The 13072-nt window shown below is 49.2% G+C and overlaps 1 protein-coding gene across 1 annotated transcript in view; it reads right to left on the bottom strand.

Moving 5' to 3' along the window:
- CENPV (centromere protein V) overlaps nucleotides 1–13072 on the bottom strand; it is a 13780-nt gene continuing 708 nt past the window's right edge. Inside the window, exons 2-6 of the mRNA XM_044921802.1 lie at nucleotides 12815–13060; nucleotides 9990–10088; nucleotides 8717–8786; nucleotides 1743–1857; nucleotides 1–451 (exon numbers count right to left, since the gene is read on the bottom strand). Of these exons, the coding sequence (XP_044777737.1) occupies nucleotides 327–451; nucleotides 1743–1857; nucleotides 8717–8786; nucleotides 9990–10088; nucleotides 12815–13060 (655 nt within the window). The 3' untranslated portion in view covers nucleotides 1–326. The remainder of the gene's footprint in view (nucleotides 452–1742; nucleotides 1858–8716; nucleotides 8787–9989; nucleotides 10089–12814; nucleotides 13061–13072) is intronic.

Below are 13072 nucleotides of genomic sequence, written 5' to 3'. Positions count from 1 at the left end.
GCCTCAGAACCAAAATCAAAGTGCAGAGAAAATGACAAACCACAGTGACTGCTTTCATGTTAAAAATATTTATTTTTCTAAAAGATCACACAAAAGTTGAGAAGAGAAAGGATGTCGACTAGCCTACATCAAAATCTGGGCTGAAAGGACAAAGAGCTGCCTAAAGAAGCTGGTGGCTGAGCCAACTGCGGAGATCGGGGTGGCCGCGGGCCAACGGGACCAGCGGCCTGGGTCAGCACACTCACGGGCCCCGCCAGCGCGCGGTGGGCCCTGCATGGCTGCTGGCTCCCATCGTTCCACCTTTCCGGGAAGCGAGAAGCAGGAGCTCACTCCTTAGACATGTTCTTGATGGTCTTGTGCTCCTTCATGGCCTTTTCCCAATCGGTCCCATTGAACTCCTCAATGACCACGCTCCGCACGGTGCCCTCATCCAGGCAATGTGGGGCGATTCCTGGGGGGAGGTGACACAGAAAAAGGAAGGTCCCAGGTGTGAACGAGAGCGGGGCCTGGGCTGGCTGGCGGACAAACCCACACCTGCAAGCATCGGTGGCGATCCACTGTTAAAGCTTACGACCCCACAACGTCAGCTTCCCGGCTCCCTTTCCTTCCTGGCGCGTGGGGGTCAGACTTCCTAAGCCAGGGATGCCAGGGCTGGATAGCACTCAGTACCAAGCTGAGAGCACAAAGTACCAAGATCCAAGCCTAGAACAACCTCTGACTGGCAGCCTGAAGAATTCACCGGCCTTGTCCAGCGTTCTGATAGAACTTTCTAAGTATTAAACACCTGCCCACCTTTATAGGATTTTCTACTTTCCAAAAGCCTTTCTTGATTCTTAAGGCAGGCAGGCAGGCCTCTCCAAGTGGTACATGAAGAACACACAGGAGCTGCTAAAGAAGTGGGGTGGGGAGGGGGCGCACGGCTGGCTCAGTCCATGGACCACGCGACTCTTGATCTCAGGGTTGTGAGTTCGAGCCCCACATTGGTTGTAGAGATTGCTTTAAAAAAAAATTTTTTAGAGATGCCTGGGTGGCTCAGTCGGTTAAGCGTCTGCCTTCGGCTCAGGTCATGATCCCAGGGTCCTGGGATCGAGCCCCGCATCGGGTTCCCTGCTCAGCGGGGAGCCTGCTTCTCCCTCTGTCTTCCGCTCCCCCTGCTTGTGCTCTCTCTCTGACAAATAAATAAAATCTTAAAAAAAAAAAAAAAGGAAACAAGATTCCTTGACTGCTACTTTCCACACCGCAATTGGTGTCATTCCCCCCTCAGATCCAGGTTGGACCTGAAGAGGAGGGGCTTGGGGACTTTCATTGTTTATATTTTAAACAAACTGAAAAACCTTTTTTTCAAACAGAATCTTTCCTAATGGCATTATCAACACTCCTCACTCTTGCCTCCTTCACTCCCTGAACCATCCTCGGGGTGAAAATTCCCTCCCTTACCACCCCGCCAGCCCCCCCAAGGCCCATCTCCTCTCCTCCCTCTATCCCTCAGCGTCAGCCCCCAGCGACCAGCAAATGAAGGCAGGATCTGGATGGGTGACCAGAGGCAATCTTCTCTCCCATCACTGGGAAAGAGCGTTGCTGAACAGCCCTGTTCTTCTAAGACCCCCACGTGCACGGGCCCTGCCAAGCAAGAGGCAAGCCAGAGAGGCCAGCGCCCGGCCTAGCAATCGGCGTATGAACCCGGGGCAGCCGCAGGTGTCCCCGTGTCCCCCCGGCACGGGCAGCCGGCCCCCTTCACTCACCGAAGCCTCCGGGGTTGGAGCGCGGAGTATAGAAACTCTGGACGCCGCACCTCTTACAGAAGGTGTGCTGAGCTTTGTGCGTGTTGAACGTGTATGTGGTTATGCTCTCGGCTCCCTACGGGGGGAACGGGCGAAAGAGATGTTCTCCTTTTACAAAGAGTGTTTTTTGGTTTTTTTTTCCGGTCATCAAAAAAAATTACATCTTTTAAAAGGCTCCATGGGGAGGGGATCCCCTTCTGTAGAGCTCTCAGGGTTACGAGGACATGTCCAACCTCCTACAGAGATAGAGGCGTCTGGAGGACACGGACCCGCCTACACTGCCCAGAGCCACGTCAGGCCGGAGCCGGGCGGCTCGCGGCTTCTCTTAGTCAAGTGCACACAGGATGACTCAGCCTGAAGCTGTCTCAGCTCCACCACAACACAGCGCGTCCTGTCCACGTCAGGGAGTGAAAATGAAAACGCCTGCCTCCTAGGCCTCAGAGGGGAGACAGGTCACCTTAGCGACGGGCTCTCCATGTCCCCGAACAGCACTGCTCGAGATCTGGAGACAACTGTTGACTGTATTTGAATTCACGTACAAAGGACAAACCAGGAAAAGAATATTTGCCAGACGTCATAGTCACAGGGCTAATTTCCTTAATGGAGAATATAAATGGGAAACTGGGCAAAATGACAGAGAAGAAGGAAAATAAATCACTCCTTCACCTATGAAATGATATGCACACTCAGAAACGGCAATGAGGTTTTTTTTTTTCACTGTCAGGTGGGTATGAATAAAAAAAAGTTGGTTAACTTGGTACCGAGTATGTGGACAAACGCACGCACTCACATATCAGTCACGGGAATAGAAATTGGTAAAATCTGGCAACATCTACCAACATTTAAAAATGTACACATCCTTTAACACAGCAATTCCACTTCTAGGAGTTTATCCTACAATCAAAATTCCATATGTGTCCAATGACACGTACATAGATATTCTAGCACTGTTTAAAACAAGGCTAAAGGGGCACCTGGGTGGCTCAGTCGGTTGAGCGCCCAACTCTTGGTTTCAGCTCAGGTCATGACTCAGGGTCATGAGATCAAGCCCCGTGTCGGGCTCCACTCTCAGTGCGGAGTCTGCTCAAGATTCTCTCTCCCTCTCCCTCTGCCTCTGCCCTCCCCCCACTTGCTCTCTCTAAAAATAAATAAAATCTTTTTTTTTAAGATTTTATTTACTTATTTATTTATTTGTCAGAGAGAGAGAGAGAGCACAAGCCGGGGGAGAAGCAGGCTCCCTGCTGAGCAGGCAGCCCGACGCAGGCCTCGATCCCAGGACCCTGAGATCATGACATGAGCGGGAGGCAGACGCCCAACCGACTGAGCGACCCAGGCGCCCTAAATAAAATCTTAAAAAAAAAAAAAAAGACAGTTCTACTTCCAAATACTAATATGGAACAACCTCCAAGGTTAAACGTTAAGTGAAAAAGCAAGGTATAAAATAATTTGTACAGTATATTATCATTTCTATTTTTTTTTTTACCATTTCTATTTTTTAAAGAAGGATGTACCTTGGCCTGTACATCTATATATATATACACACACACATTCATATGCATATGTTTCTTTACACATATATTTATAAAGAAATAGCCAAGAAACAGTGGTTTCCAAGGAGAGAAACTGTGTGGCTGGAGGGTCAGGGGTGGAGGTTCTCACCAGAGTTAGACCTTCCCATCCTTTCCGCGCAGCCTGCCACCCAGCACCGCAGGACAAAAAGACCCTCAGAGCTCTGTGCCTCCCGTAAAAACAGCTCTGAGTCGTCATGCCACTACCCAGAGAAGCAGCAAAGAACAACTGCTAAGTGGTCCTAAACCACCCAGAGTCATCCGATCAGACACTTTCCCCCAAGAAATGATCGGGGGCAGTGGGCAGGGAGGGGCTGCCTCACACTTCACCTTGTTCGTTACTGGAGGTCACTCGGCGACATTCAGACCCTCATCCGCACAGTATTCCATGCACCTGCCAACCTGACTCCGCCACCCACGGCCTGTCACCATCACACTGCCATATACTCTACCTTTCTGGTGACTTCTATTTTCTTGCCCCAGCGGAAACCGCCAATGACCGCCCTGCTGGCCGGTCTAATGGTTGCTTTTCTTGACCACTAGATTCAGAACTGGTTCCTCTTAACCTGACCTCTCGGTACCAGTCCTTCCATTTTGAAACAGGGGTCTCTGAGGACAGCACACTCGACCGACTTTCCTCCTTCACAGGCCCCTCTGTTCAACCCCCTGTGAATGTCGGCGAGCCCCAGGGCTCTGGCCTCGGCCCCCTCCCGTCACCGGCCACACCAGCAGCCAGCCGGCCGCACGCAGCCTCTCAGCTCTCAATGTCCAGGAGCCAGCCACTCCGGGAGCAGAAGCAGCGGATCTGCACGCTCTCAACGCCAGACGTACACACCCAGCGGCCCCCGGCCCATCTCTGTCCCTGTGACTGCTGACGACATCTCAACTTTTCCGAGAAAGGGACCCCGATGCTCACCCTGCCTCTGAAACGGGGGTTCTCAGCACGTGGCCCTGGGACCAGAAGCATCACTGTCACCGGCGACCTCGTAGGAAAGGTCGATCCTTGGGTCCCGCTCCCAGACCTAGAGAATCGGGAGTGGGGCCCAGCAAGCTCCCTAACGTGCCCTCCACGTGATCACGCACTGGCTGAAGTCTGAGAGCCACTACTCTGAAATGAATCTCAAATATCTGTTTTGTTTCCATCTCCGTGACCGCCACCCGAGCCCGTGTTCCCATCGCCTCTCGCCTGGCCACCCCAGCAACCTCCTAGCTGCCTCCCTGTCACAGCGGCTGCCTCCCCACACAGTCCGTTCCCCACCCAGCGGCCAAAGCCAGCTCTGAAAGCACTGAAGCAGGCCTGTCACTACCCTGCTCCAAACCCTCCGCGGCTGCACACTACACAAAGGATAAAAGCTGTGTCAGGGCGCCTGGGGGGCTGAGTTAAGCCTCCAGCTCAGGTCTGCTTCTGGGGAGGCTGCTTCTCCCTCTACCCCTCCCCCCCACCCCATGCTCTCTTTTTCATTCTGCTCTCTCTCTAATAAATAAATAAAATTTAAAAAACAAAACAAAAACCAACAAAACATCAAATCACTCCTTCAACAGGCTGGGGCCAAGTATGGTGCTCTAGGGCACCAGGAAATGCACTGATAAGCAGGCCCAAGGAGGAAATAAAGGGGGGAAAGTACCAATTCCGAGACCCAAGACCTTATGGCTGTACCTGGTGGCGCCTTCAGGAACCATCCGTCACGGACGCTCAGGGGCGAAGCTGAACTGGGGCCATAGCCTCCAGCACGCTTCCGAGGAGAACAATTGGCATTCTCTGGGTGTACGGGGAAAACAAGGAGCAGTGTGCTACCCAAGGGTCCCCCTCATCCACCAGGCTCCCACACGAAGGATCCAGAAAAGGAGACAAAGTGGCCCCAAGTGTCCGGGATTAAATCTCACTCACTAGGAAAGGCCAGGACTCACGCACTCCTTCACTCAGTTAGTGGTTCCTCCCAGACACGGAATGCCTATTCAACGCCAAGCCTGCAAGGCCAGGAGCTGGTCAGATGTGACTAAAGATGACGCTCGGAGACCCCAACGATTTTACAGAGGAGACAGACGTGGAAACACACCATTACACCAAAGAACAGTGAAGTCTGTCAGACCACAGTGGGGGCGAGGGGAACCAAGGATGGAATGAAAGCCCCAGCCCACCCCATATTAGCGACACTAGACCAAAAGTCTTTTCTTTCTTTTTTTTTTTTTTAGATTTTATTTATTTGTCAGAGAGAGAGAATGAGAAAGCACAAGCAGGGGGAGCAGCAGAGGGAGAGGGAGAAGCAGGCTCCCCGCCAAGCAGGGAGCCGGACGAGGGACTTGATCCCAGGACTCCAGGATCACGACCCAAGCTGAAGGCAGACACTTAACCAACTGAGCCACCCAGCCATCTTGCCAAAAGCCTTACTAAAAAGCTTGTATTCTTTTTTTTTTTTAAAGATTTTATTTATTTATTTGACAGAGAGAGAGCGGCGAGAGAGCACAAGCAGGGGGAGCAGCAGAGGGAGAGGGAGAAGCAGGCTCCCCGCTGAGCAGGGAGCTGGACACGGGGCTCAGGACCCTGGGATCATGACCCACGCCGAAGGCAGATGCTTCACTGACCGAGTCCCCCAGGTGCCCCAAAAGCTTGCATTCTTTGACCAGCGATTTTATTTCTAAGAAAATTGATCCGAAAGAAATAACTTCTAAATTACCAGAGATTTATGCACAGGGAGGTTCACCACAGTGTTGTTTATAATTGGGGGAAAAAAAAAAAAAAGGCACCCGACCTAGAAGTTTAAACATAGGAAACTGCTTCTGGTACATTCACATAACAAAATATCCTGTGGGAAAAAAAAGTGCTGCAAGTACAGGAATAACAGCGTAAGTAAATTAGGAAAGGCTTGTGGGGGAGGAAGAGATTCGGGGACCGAGGGGCAATGGAGGGAAGACTTACTTTTGTACCTTTCAAAAATCTGTACCAAGCACAAGAAAACTCCCCGAAATAATAAAGTTACAATTTTTTAAATCAGCAAGACCCATCAATATACTGCCTACAAGAGACTCACTTCAGACCTCAAGATACATGTAGATGGAAAGTAAAGGGATGGGAAAACACTGACCATGCAAATGGAGGCAAAAAGAAAGCGGGGGTAGCAACACTGCTATCAGACCAAAGAGATCTGAAAACAAAGACCCTAACAAGAGACAAAGGACACTACGTAATGACAAAGGGAACAATCCAACAGGAGGACATAACGGTTGTAAATATCAATGCACCCAACATGGGAGCACCTAGATCCATCAGGCAACTATTAACAGACCTAAGGAAATGGACAGTAATAGGTAATAGTAGGGGGCCTTAACTCCCAATTCCATCGATGGGTAGATCACCCAGACAGAAAATCAACAAGGAAACAGTGGCTTTGAAACTTTAATAATTTGAGCAAACTGGAGTGAGTCTACTTCTGGGCCTCTTGATTCTCTTCTATGGATCTACATCTCTATCTGACCATGTTAACACCCTCTCGATGACTATGTGTATAGAAGAAGCTTTCATATTGAGTGGAGTTACTTTTTCCCACTTCATTGTTCCCTGTGGACATTATTTTAGCTATTTTAGGGCCTGTGTATTTCCATGTGAATTTTACAGTAATCTTGGGGTACCTGGGCGGCTCAGTCAGTTAAGCAACTGACTCTTGGTTTCAGCTTAGGTCATGATCTTGGGGTTGTGGGATCGAGCCCCTCTTTGGTCTCCATGCTCAGCAGAGAGTCTGCTTGAGATTCTCTCTCCCTCTCCCTCTGCCCCTTCCCTGCTCATGCTCTCTCTCTTTCTCTCAAATAAATAAACAAATCTTTAAAAAAAATGTATAGCAATCTTGTATATGTCTGCAAAAGCCTTCCTGGGATCTTGATAGACATCGCATTAAATCTATAAACACTGTGGGGAGAATGAACATCAATACTATGTTGAGGTTCCCAGCCCATAGACATATGATGTCTATCCACTTATTAAGTTCTTCTTTAGTAACTTCATCGGCTTCCTGTAACATTCAGTACATAGATCAGGGACATGTTTTGTTAGTTGAACACCTACCTATTTAATTTTCTTTCCATTACTTGAAATGGTATGATGGTTTTAATTTCAGTTTCTTAGTATTCATTATTAGTATTAGACATGCACTTGATTTTTTAAATTGGGATGTAATTCACATGCCATTAAATTCACCATTTTAATGTCAGAGCCAGGGAAGAGGTGGGCAAAATGGGTGAAGGAGGTCAAAAGGTACAAACTTTCAGTTCTAAAATGGGCATGGAGGGGCGCCTAGGTGGCTCAGTCAGCTGAGCGTCTGCCTTCGGCTCAGGTCATGATCCCAGGGTCCTGGGATCGAGTCCTGCATCGGGCTCCTTGCTCAGCGGGGAGCCTGCTTCTCCCTCTCCCTCTGCCCCTCCCCCCTACTTGTGCTCTCTCTCTCAAATAAATAAATAAAATCTTTAAAAATAAAATAAAACGGGGGCGCCTGGATGGCTCAGTCGTTGGGCGTCTGCCTTCGGCTCAGGTCGTGATCCCGGGGTCCTGGGATCGAGCTCCACATGGGGCTCTCTGCTCAGTGGGAAGCTTGCTTCTCCCTCTCCCACTCCCCCGGCTTGTGTTCCTGCTCTCGCTAACTCTGTCAAATAAATAAATAAAATCTTTAAAAAATAAAAAATAAAATAAAATGGGCATGGTGACTATAGTTAAGAACACAGTTGTTGCATATTTGAAAGCTGCTAAGAGAAGAAATCTTAAAAGTCCTCATCAGAAGAAAAAAAATTATTTTTTAATTATGTATGTTGTCAGACATTAACTAGACTTAATTGTGCTGATCATTTTGCAATATATACAAATAATGAGTCATTCTGACGTACCCCTAAGACTAATAATGTTACATGTCAGCTGTACCTCAATAAAATTTTGAATTCACCATTAAAAAAATTTGTTGAAGATATATATTCTTCATTGGGAAATGATAAAAGTCCATCATAGACCAGAACAAAAGGCAAAATCCTATTTTGATAACGACATATACAATGTCATTGTTAATATTATTTAGCTGTATTTACCCAGGTAGAAAATAATGCACAAAGATATACACCTATATATATCAGTGGTTACTTTTGGTTGATAGGATTTGAGTGATCGTTTACTTTTTGGTTCTATTTTTAATGTTTTCACAGTAATATCAAGTATGCATCCAAAATATAAAGGGCAGAAATAACATAACCTTTCAGAAATACACGTGAAACCCAGGATGACAAGGACAATGGAGCTCCCAGAAGAGGTCCTGCTCTGCTCCCTTCCACCTGACCCTCTCCGGGGCACCTGCTGTAAGCCAGGGGCTCCTCACGCCTGCTCTTAGCACTAACCTTCAGGAGCTTGAAGCGAGAAGCCGGGACAATGAAGTGTCTATTCTGCTTCTTCTTGCAGATGCTGCAGCTACAAAAACACAGAGGAATTCTCAGGTTATAAACAAGCATCTGTACCCTCTGGGGGCCCAACGGGGCCCAACCCAGCATGTCCCGAGAGCCGGCTGACCCCAGAAGGGAAGCCCCTTTCGGCGCCATTCAGGGAAGGGGGAGCCCAGGCAGATGGACAGGCCTCTGCTCGGCAGTCAAAGCCACGTACCCCTCGGAAAGCCAGGCCCGTCACAACCACATCCCTGCTGCCCATCCTCCCCCCCCCCCCGATTATTACAGTGAAGGGAACTGTTGGATTCTAGAGACGTTTACAAAACAAATATCAGGCGTAGCTCCAATCTACTTCTCTGGGATACCCCGACACCAAAAACGGACAAGGAAGCCTCCATTTCCCGCTTCCCTCCTCTGTCCATCACAGAAAGCCTAGCTCTGAGTCAAATGGGTCCTCCGAATTATCACCTTCCGGATGAAATCTAAATCCCCTTTTCAGTCCGTCTTGACAAAAATTCCTGATTTCATGCAGAATTCTCTAACAGAACTGGATCCTGTCGAACAAGGAGGTGTGTGCTATTGGTTCAGATGTCACTGTCCTTGTTCTATCACAACGCCTGGGAAGGTGCTAAAAGGCGACCGTCCTCAGATCCTGGCAGAACCATCTGCCTCATCTAGAACAGAGCCAGAAGGCCTGGAACATGGTAAGCTTCCTGGGGTATACACCCTCTGCTCATTTCCCTTCCACCTGTGCCCAGCTCTGGACTTCTATGAAGACTCTGCCCAACCAAGGCTTTTCATTCAGTCCCCCGGGCTGACCTATGTCCAGAGATCACCACTCCCCGTCACCCCACCAATGGTCCGGTCTGAGGGGTGACACTGAGGGGCAGAAGCTGGAGGACCCTACTCCGTGTCCCCTGGGGCTCTGCTGTAGGAGTGAGCTCTCTCTCTCTCACACACACGCACAGAGCAGGCCCAGTTATTTTTAGCGCCCCCCCACCATGTTTCAAAAAAAAAAAAATCTTATTATTGAAAACACCTAGCACATATGAAAGGAAAAAAAAAATAGAACGAACTCGTACGCCGCCGTCACGCCGTCACGTGAGGCCAACAATTATCAGCTCCCGGCTGGGGCTGTTTCATAGGCAACCTGACTCCCCACATGCTGCTTGAAGTGCTGCGTTTGAACTCTTAGGTCTTTCCAAGCAACTTGGGAAGAGAAAACACTCACTTGCAGTCGAAGATGTGCAAATCGGCTGAGGCCCAGACTTCGAAGCGAACCGCTCCACAATGGCAACCGCCCGTGTGCTTCACCAGGCCCTGGTATTCACTGAATGAAACCACAAAAAATCAGAAAGATAAGGATTTCTGAATAGTCGGGCAGGACCTCCGCGCCCTAGCTCCCGCTTTTTCTCTCCCTCGTTGTTGGAAGAAGGAAGCAAGATGGGACAAAAGTCTTCTCTACACGACAGCCCCATGTATCTCTGCTTTTGAGGAGGACATACTGGCAATTAAATAAATAAAAGAAAGAAAGAAAAGAAAAGATTCAGTGCCTTCTTTCCTCTGACCTCTCTTTTTCTATTTCTTACATTCCGTGAAGCTGCAAAATAAAACATTCCGAAAATATGGGAAATGGGAGTTGGGTGGAGGATCCTAATCCCACACTCAAACATTATTTATATGTCAGATACCTACTAAGATTTTTTGTGAGCTAGGCACAGGGGAGAGAGCAAGCAGTAAACAAGATACAGTGGACGTGTTCCAGGCCTACCAACCACATGCAGTCATCAAACAAATTACCCAAACAATATTTAAGGGGCTGTGATAAAAGCAGGCAGCTATGAAGAAGTACGACGAGGAGACCTGAGTCTGGTGGTTTGGAAAAGCCTTCTTCTGAAAAAGGCTCTTGGAATTTTGCTATATTCCCCTCCAGGATTTTGCATAGGCAGGACTCTTTACAGAGCTCTACGTACACATTACATACTATTTTAGTCCTCTCAAAACGTATATAAGCCAGGCCCTTGGTTGAACATTATTAAGTTTGAAAAATGTCAAATTGCGCTCCAAAAGGGCTGAATGCTTCTCAGTAATGAGAAAATATTTCACCCCACCCGCTCAAGCAATGATTACCGGAAAAATAGCTTGCGGCAGTTTTAATTTGCATTTTTTTGATTCATAAGACCGAATGCTTTTCCCTGTTTCTTTCCAAGTTGAATCGTTAACTTGATGTATTTAAAATCTTTTCTGCATACACAAATAATGCTCATTGTAAAAAAAAAAATTAAAACACTACACTTGATAATGTTAAAAAGGAAAGCCTCTGGTAATCTTAATACCTGGAGGGATCCACAGTTAACTATTTGCTATATACTCCTCCAGACTTCTTTCTTTCTTTTTTTTTTTTATTCTTATGTTAATCCCCTACATTACATCATTAGTTTTAGGTGTAGTGTTCCATGATTCATTGTTTGTGCATAACACCCAGTGCTCCATGCAGAATGTGCCCTCCTCAATACCCACCACCAGGCTAACCCATCCTCCCACCCCCCTCCCCTCTAGAACCCTCAGTTTGTTTTTCAGAGTCCATCATCTCTCATGGTTCCCCAGACTTCTTTCTATATGGTAACATTTTAACAAAAACAGTGCAGAGTTATGCATTCTTTTTGCATGTAAGTTAAGTGAGTGAGTTTGGGTTATTTAAATAAACGTACGTACTCACACCAATCTAATGGGTAAAAAAAAAATCCTGTCTTCTATCAACGTTTAAAAATCTTTTTTCTTGACCATTTATCGAGTTTGTTTTAAAGTAAAAATTTACTTCAAATTTGAGTTTTACATTTCTGAGAATCTTTATATCCCCTTAGCAACTGGTGGCTCACCACAGGGGCTCAAAAATGTTTAATGATGAATATAAAAAAATGTTCAGCCCATAATCCAAGATGATAAATCAGAAAGTGAAGCGCACAGAAAACCAAGTATTTCATCTCTGAGAAGACTCACCCTAACTAAGAGAATTGCTTCAGGATTAAGGACAAAAGAACATTTTTGTTCAAGAAAAGGAGTAACCCTCAGGTTGTTATGCAAGTGTTAGGTTATCCTTGTTTTTTTCTGTGATTTCGATCGCTCTTTGTAATTCACAAAATAATGGACGCAGAGATAGATTATCGGGGTACTAAAAATATTTCTCTGTAGCACAACTGTTCTACAGGACAGAGATCGAGATGCTATCACATTTGGAGACAACAAGGCAGTCCTTGCCAGAGTTAATAGCTCATTTCGAACATCCCGGACACTCTGAAATCCTCCCCTGGCCATCTAAGGACCTGGATGGAGGTTCTTCTCCTGCAGGAGCGAAGCTGAGGGAGCGCGAAGGAGAGCGAGCCACCCAGGAGCATCAAGTCGGCGGAGAGCGCAAGGCCTCCCTCTCCCCCCCGCCCCCCGCCTTGGGTACCCGCGCCGCTGTTCAGAATACCGAGCATCTCTTTGCGCGCGCTTCTCCCGGGGATCAATACCCCCTCCCCCGCACTCCGCTCGCTCCCAGGGAGCGCCTGGAACAATAACGGGATCTCGCCTCCCGGTGGGTTCAAAACTATCCAAGCTTTTCTCCCCCCTCGCCACCTCTCTCTCCCACCCACGCTCCCAAAAAACACGTGCGCAAATATAAAAAGCGAGTCAGGTAGGCGCAAAGTCGTGGGGTTTATCTTCTTCTCGCTGGGAAAGGCCCCCGCGCCCTCGGCGCGCCAAGACGAGAGACAGCGTCCCGAGCACGATGGCTGTCCCCGGGAAAGACCCTTTGTGTCCCAGGACGCGGCGCGGCTCTCCACACGCTCCCGGGGCGCAGCGCCCCGTCCGGTCCAGGGCCGCAAGCCCGCACCCAGCCAAGGCAAGCGGCCGTGCGAATGAGGGACGCGCCCGGGGCCACCACGGGGCCACGCGTCGGTCACGGTGCTGGAAAGACGGAGGGCGGAAAAGCCGCCCCGGCCCGCGCGACAGCCGCTCCCGCACCGAGGGGGTCCGCGTGGCGCCGACTCCCGCGCCCGGCCCGGCCGCACTCACAAGGTGTCCAGCAGCAGCTTGGCGGCGCCCTCGAAGGTGAGCCTCTGTCGCTTCTGGAACGTCTCCCAGCGCTCCCGCTGGTCGCCCAGGTCGGGCAGAGTGGCAGCCGGGGTGGCGGGGGTCGGCGGCGGTGGCGGCGGGAGCAGCGGCAGCTCCGGCGGCGGCTGCCCCGGGCCCACCTCCCGGGCCCGCGGCGACGACTGCCTCGGCCGCCGCTTCGCCGACGGCTGCCTCGCCGCCGCCGGGCTGTCGCCCCCG

Source organism: Neomonachus schauinslandi, chromosome 15, assembly GCF_002201575.2.
Source record: "Neomonachus schauinslandi chromosome 15, ASM220157v2, whole genome shotgun sequence".
Classification (NCBI taxonomy): domain Eukaryota; kingdom Metazoa; phylum Chordata; class Mammalia; order Carnivora; family Phocidae; genus Neomonachus; species Neomonachus schauinslandi.
The sequence above is the reverse complement of the archived record's forward strand: the minus strand, read 5'-3'. Positions and strand labels throughout refer to the sequence as shown.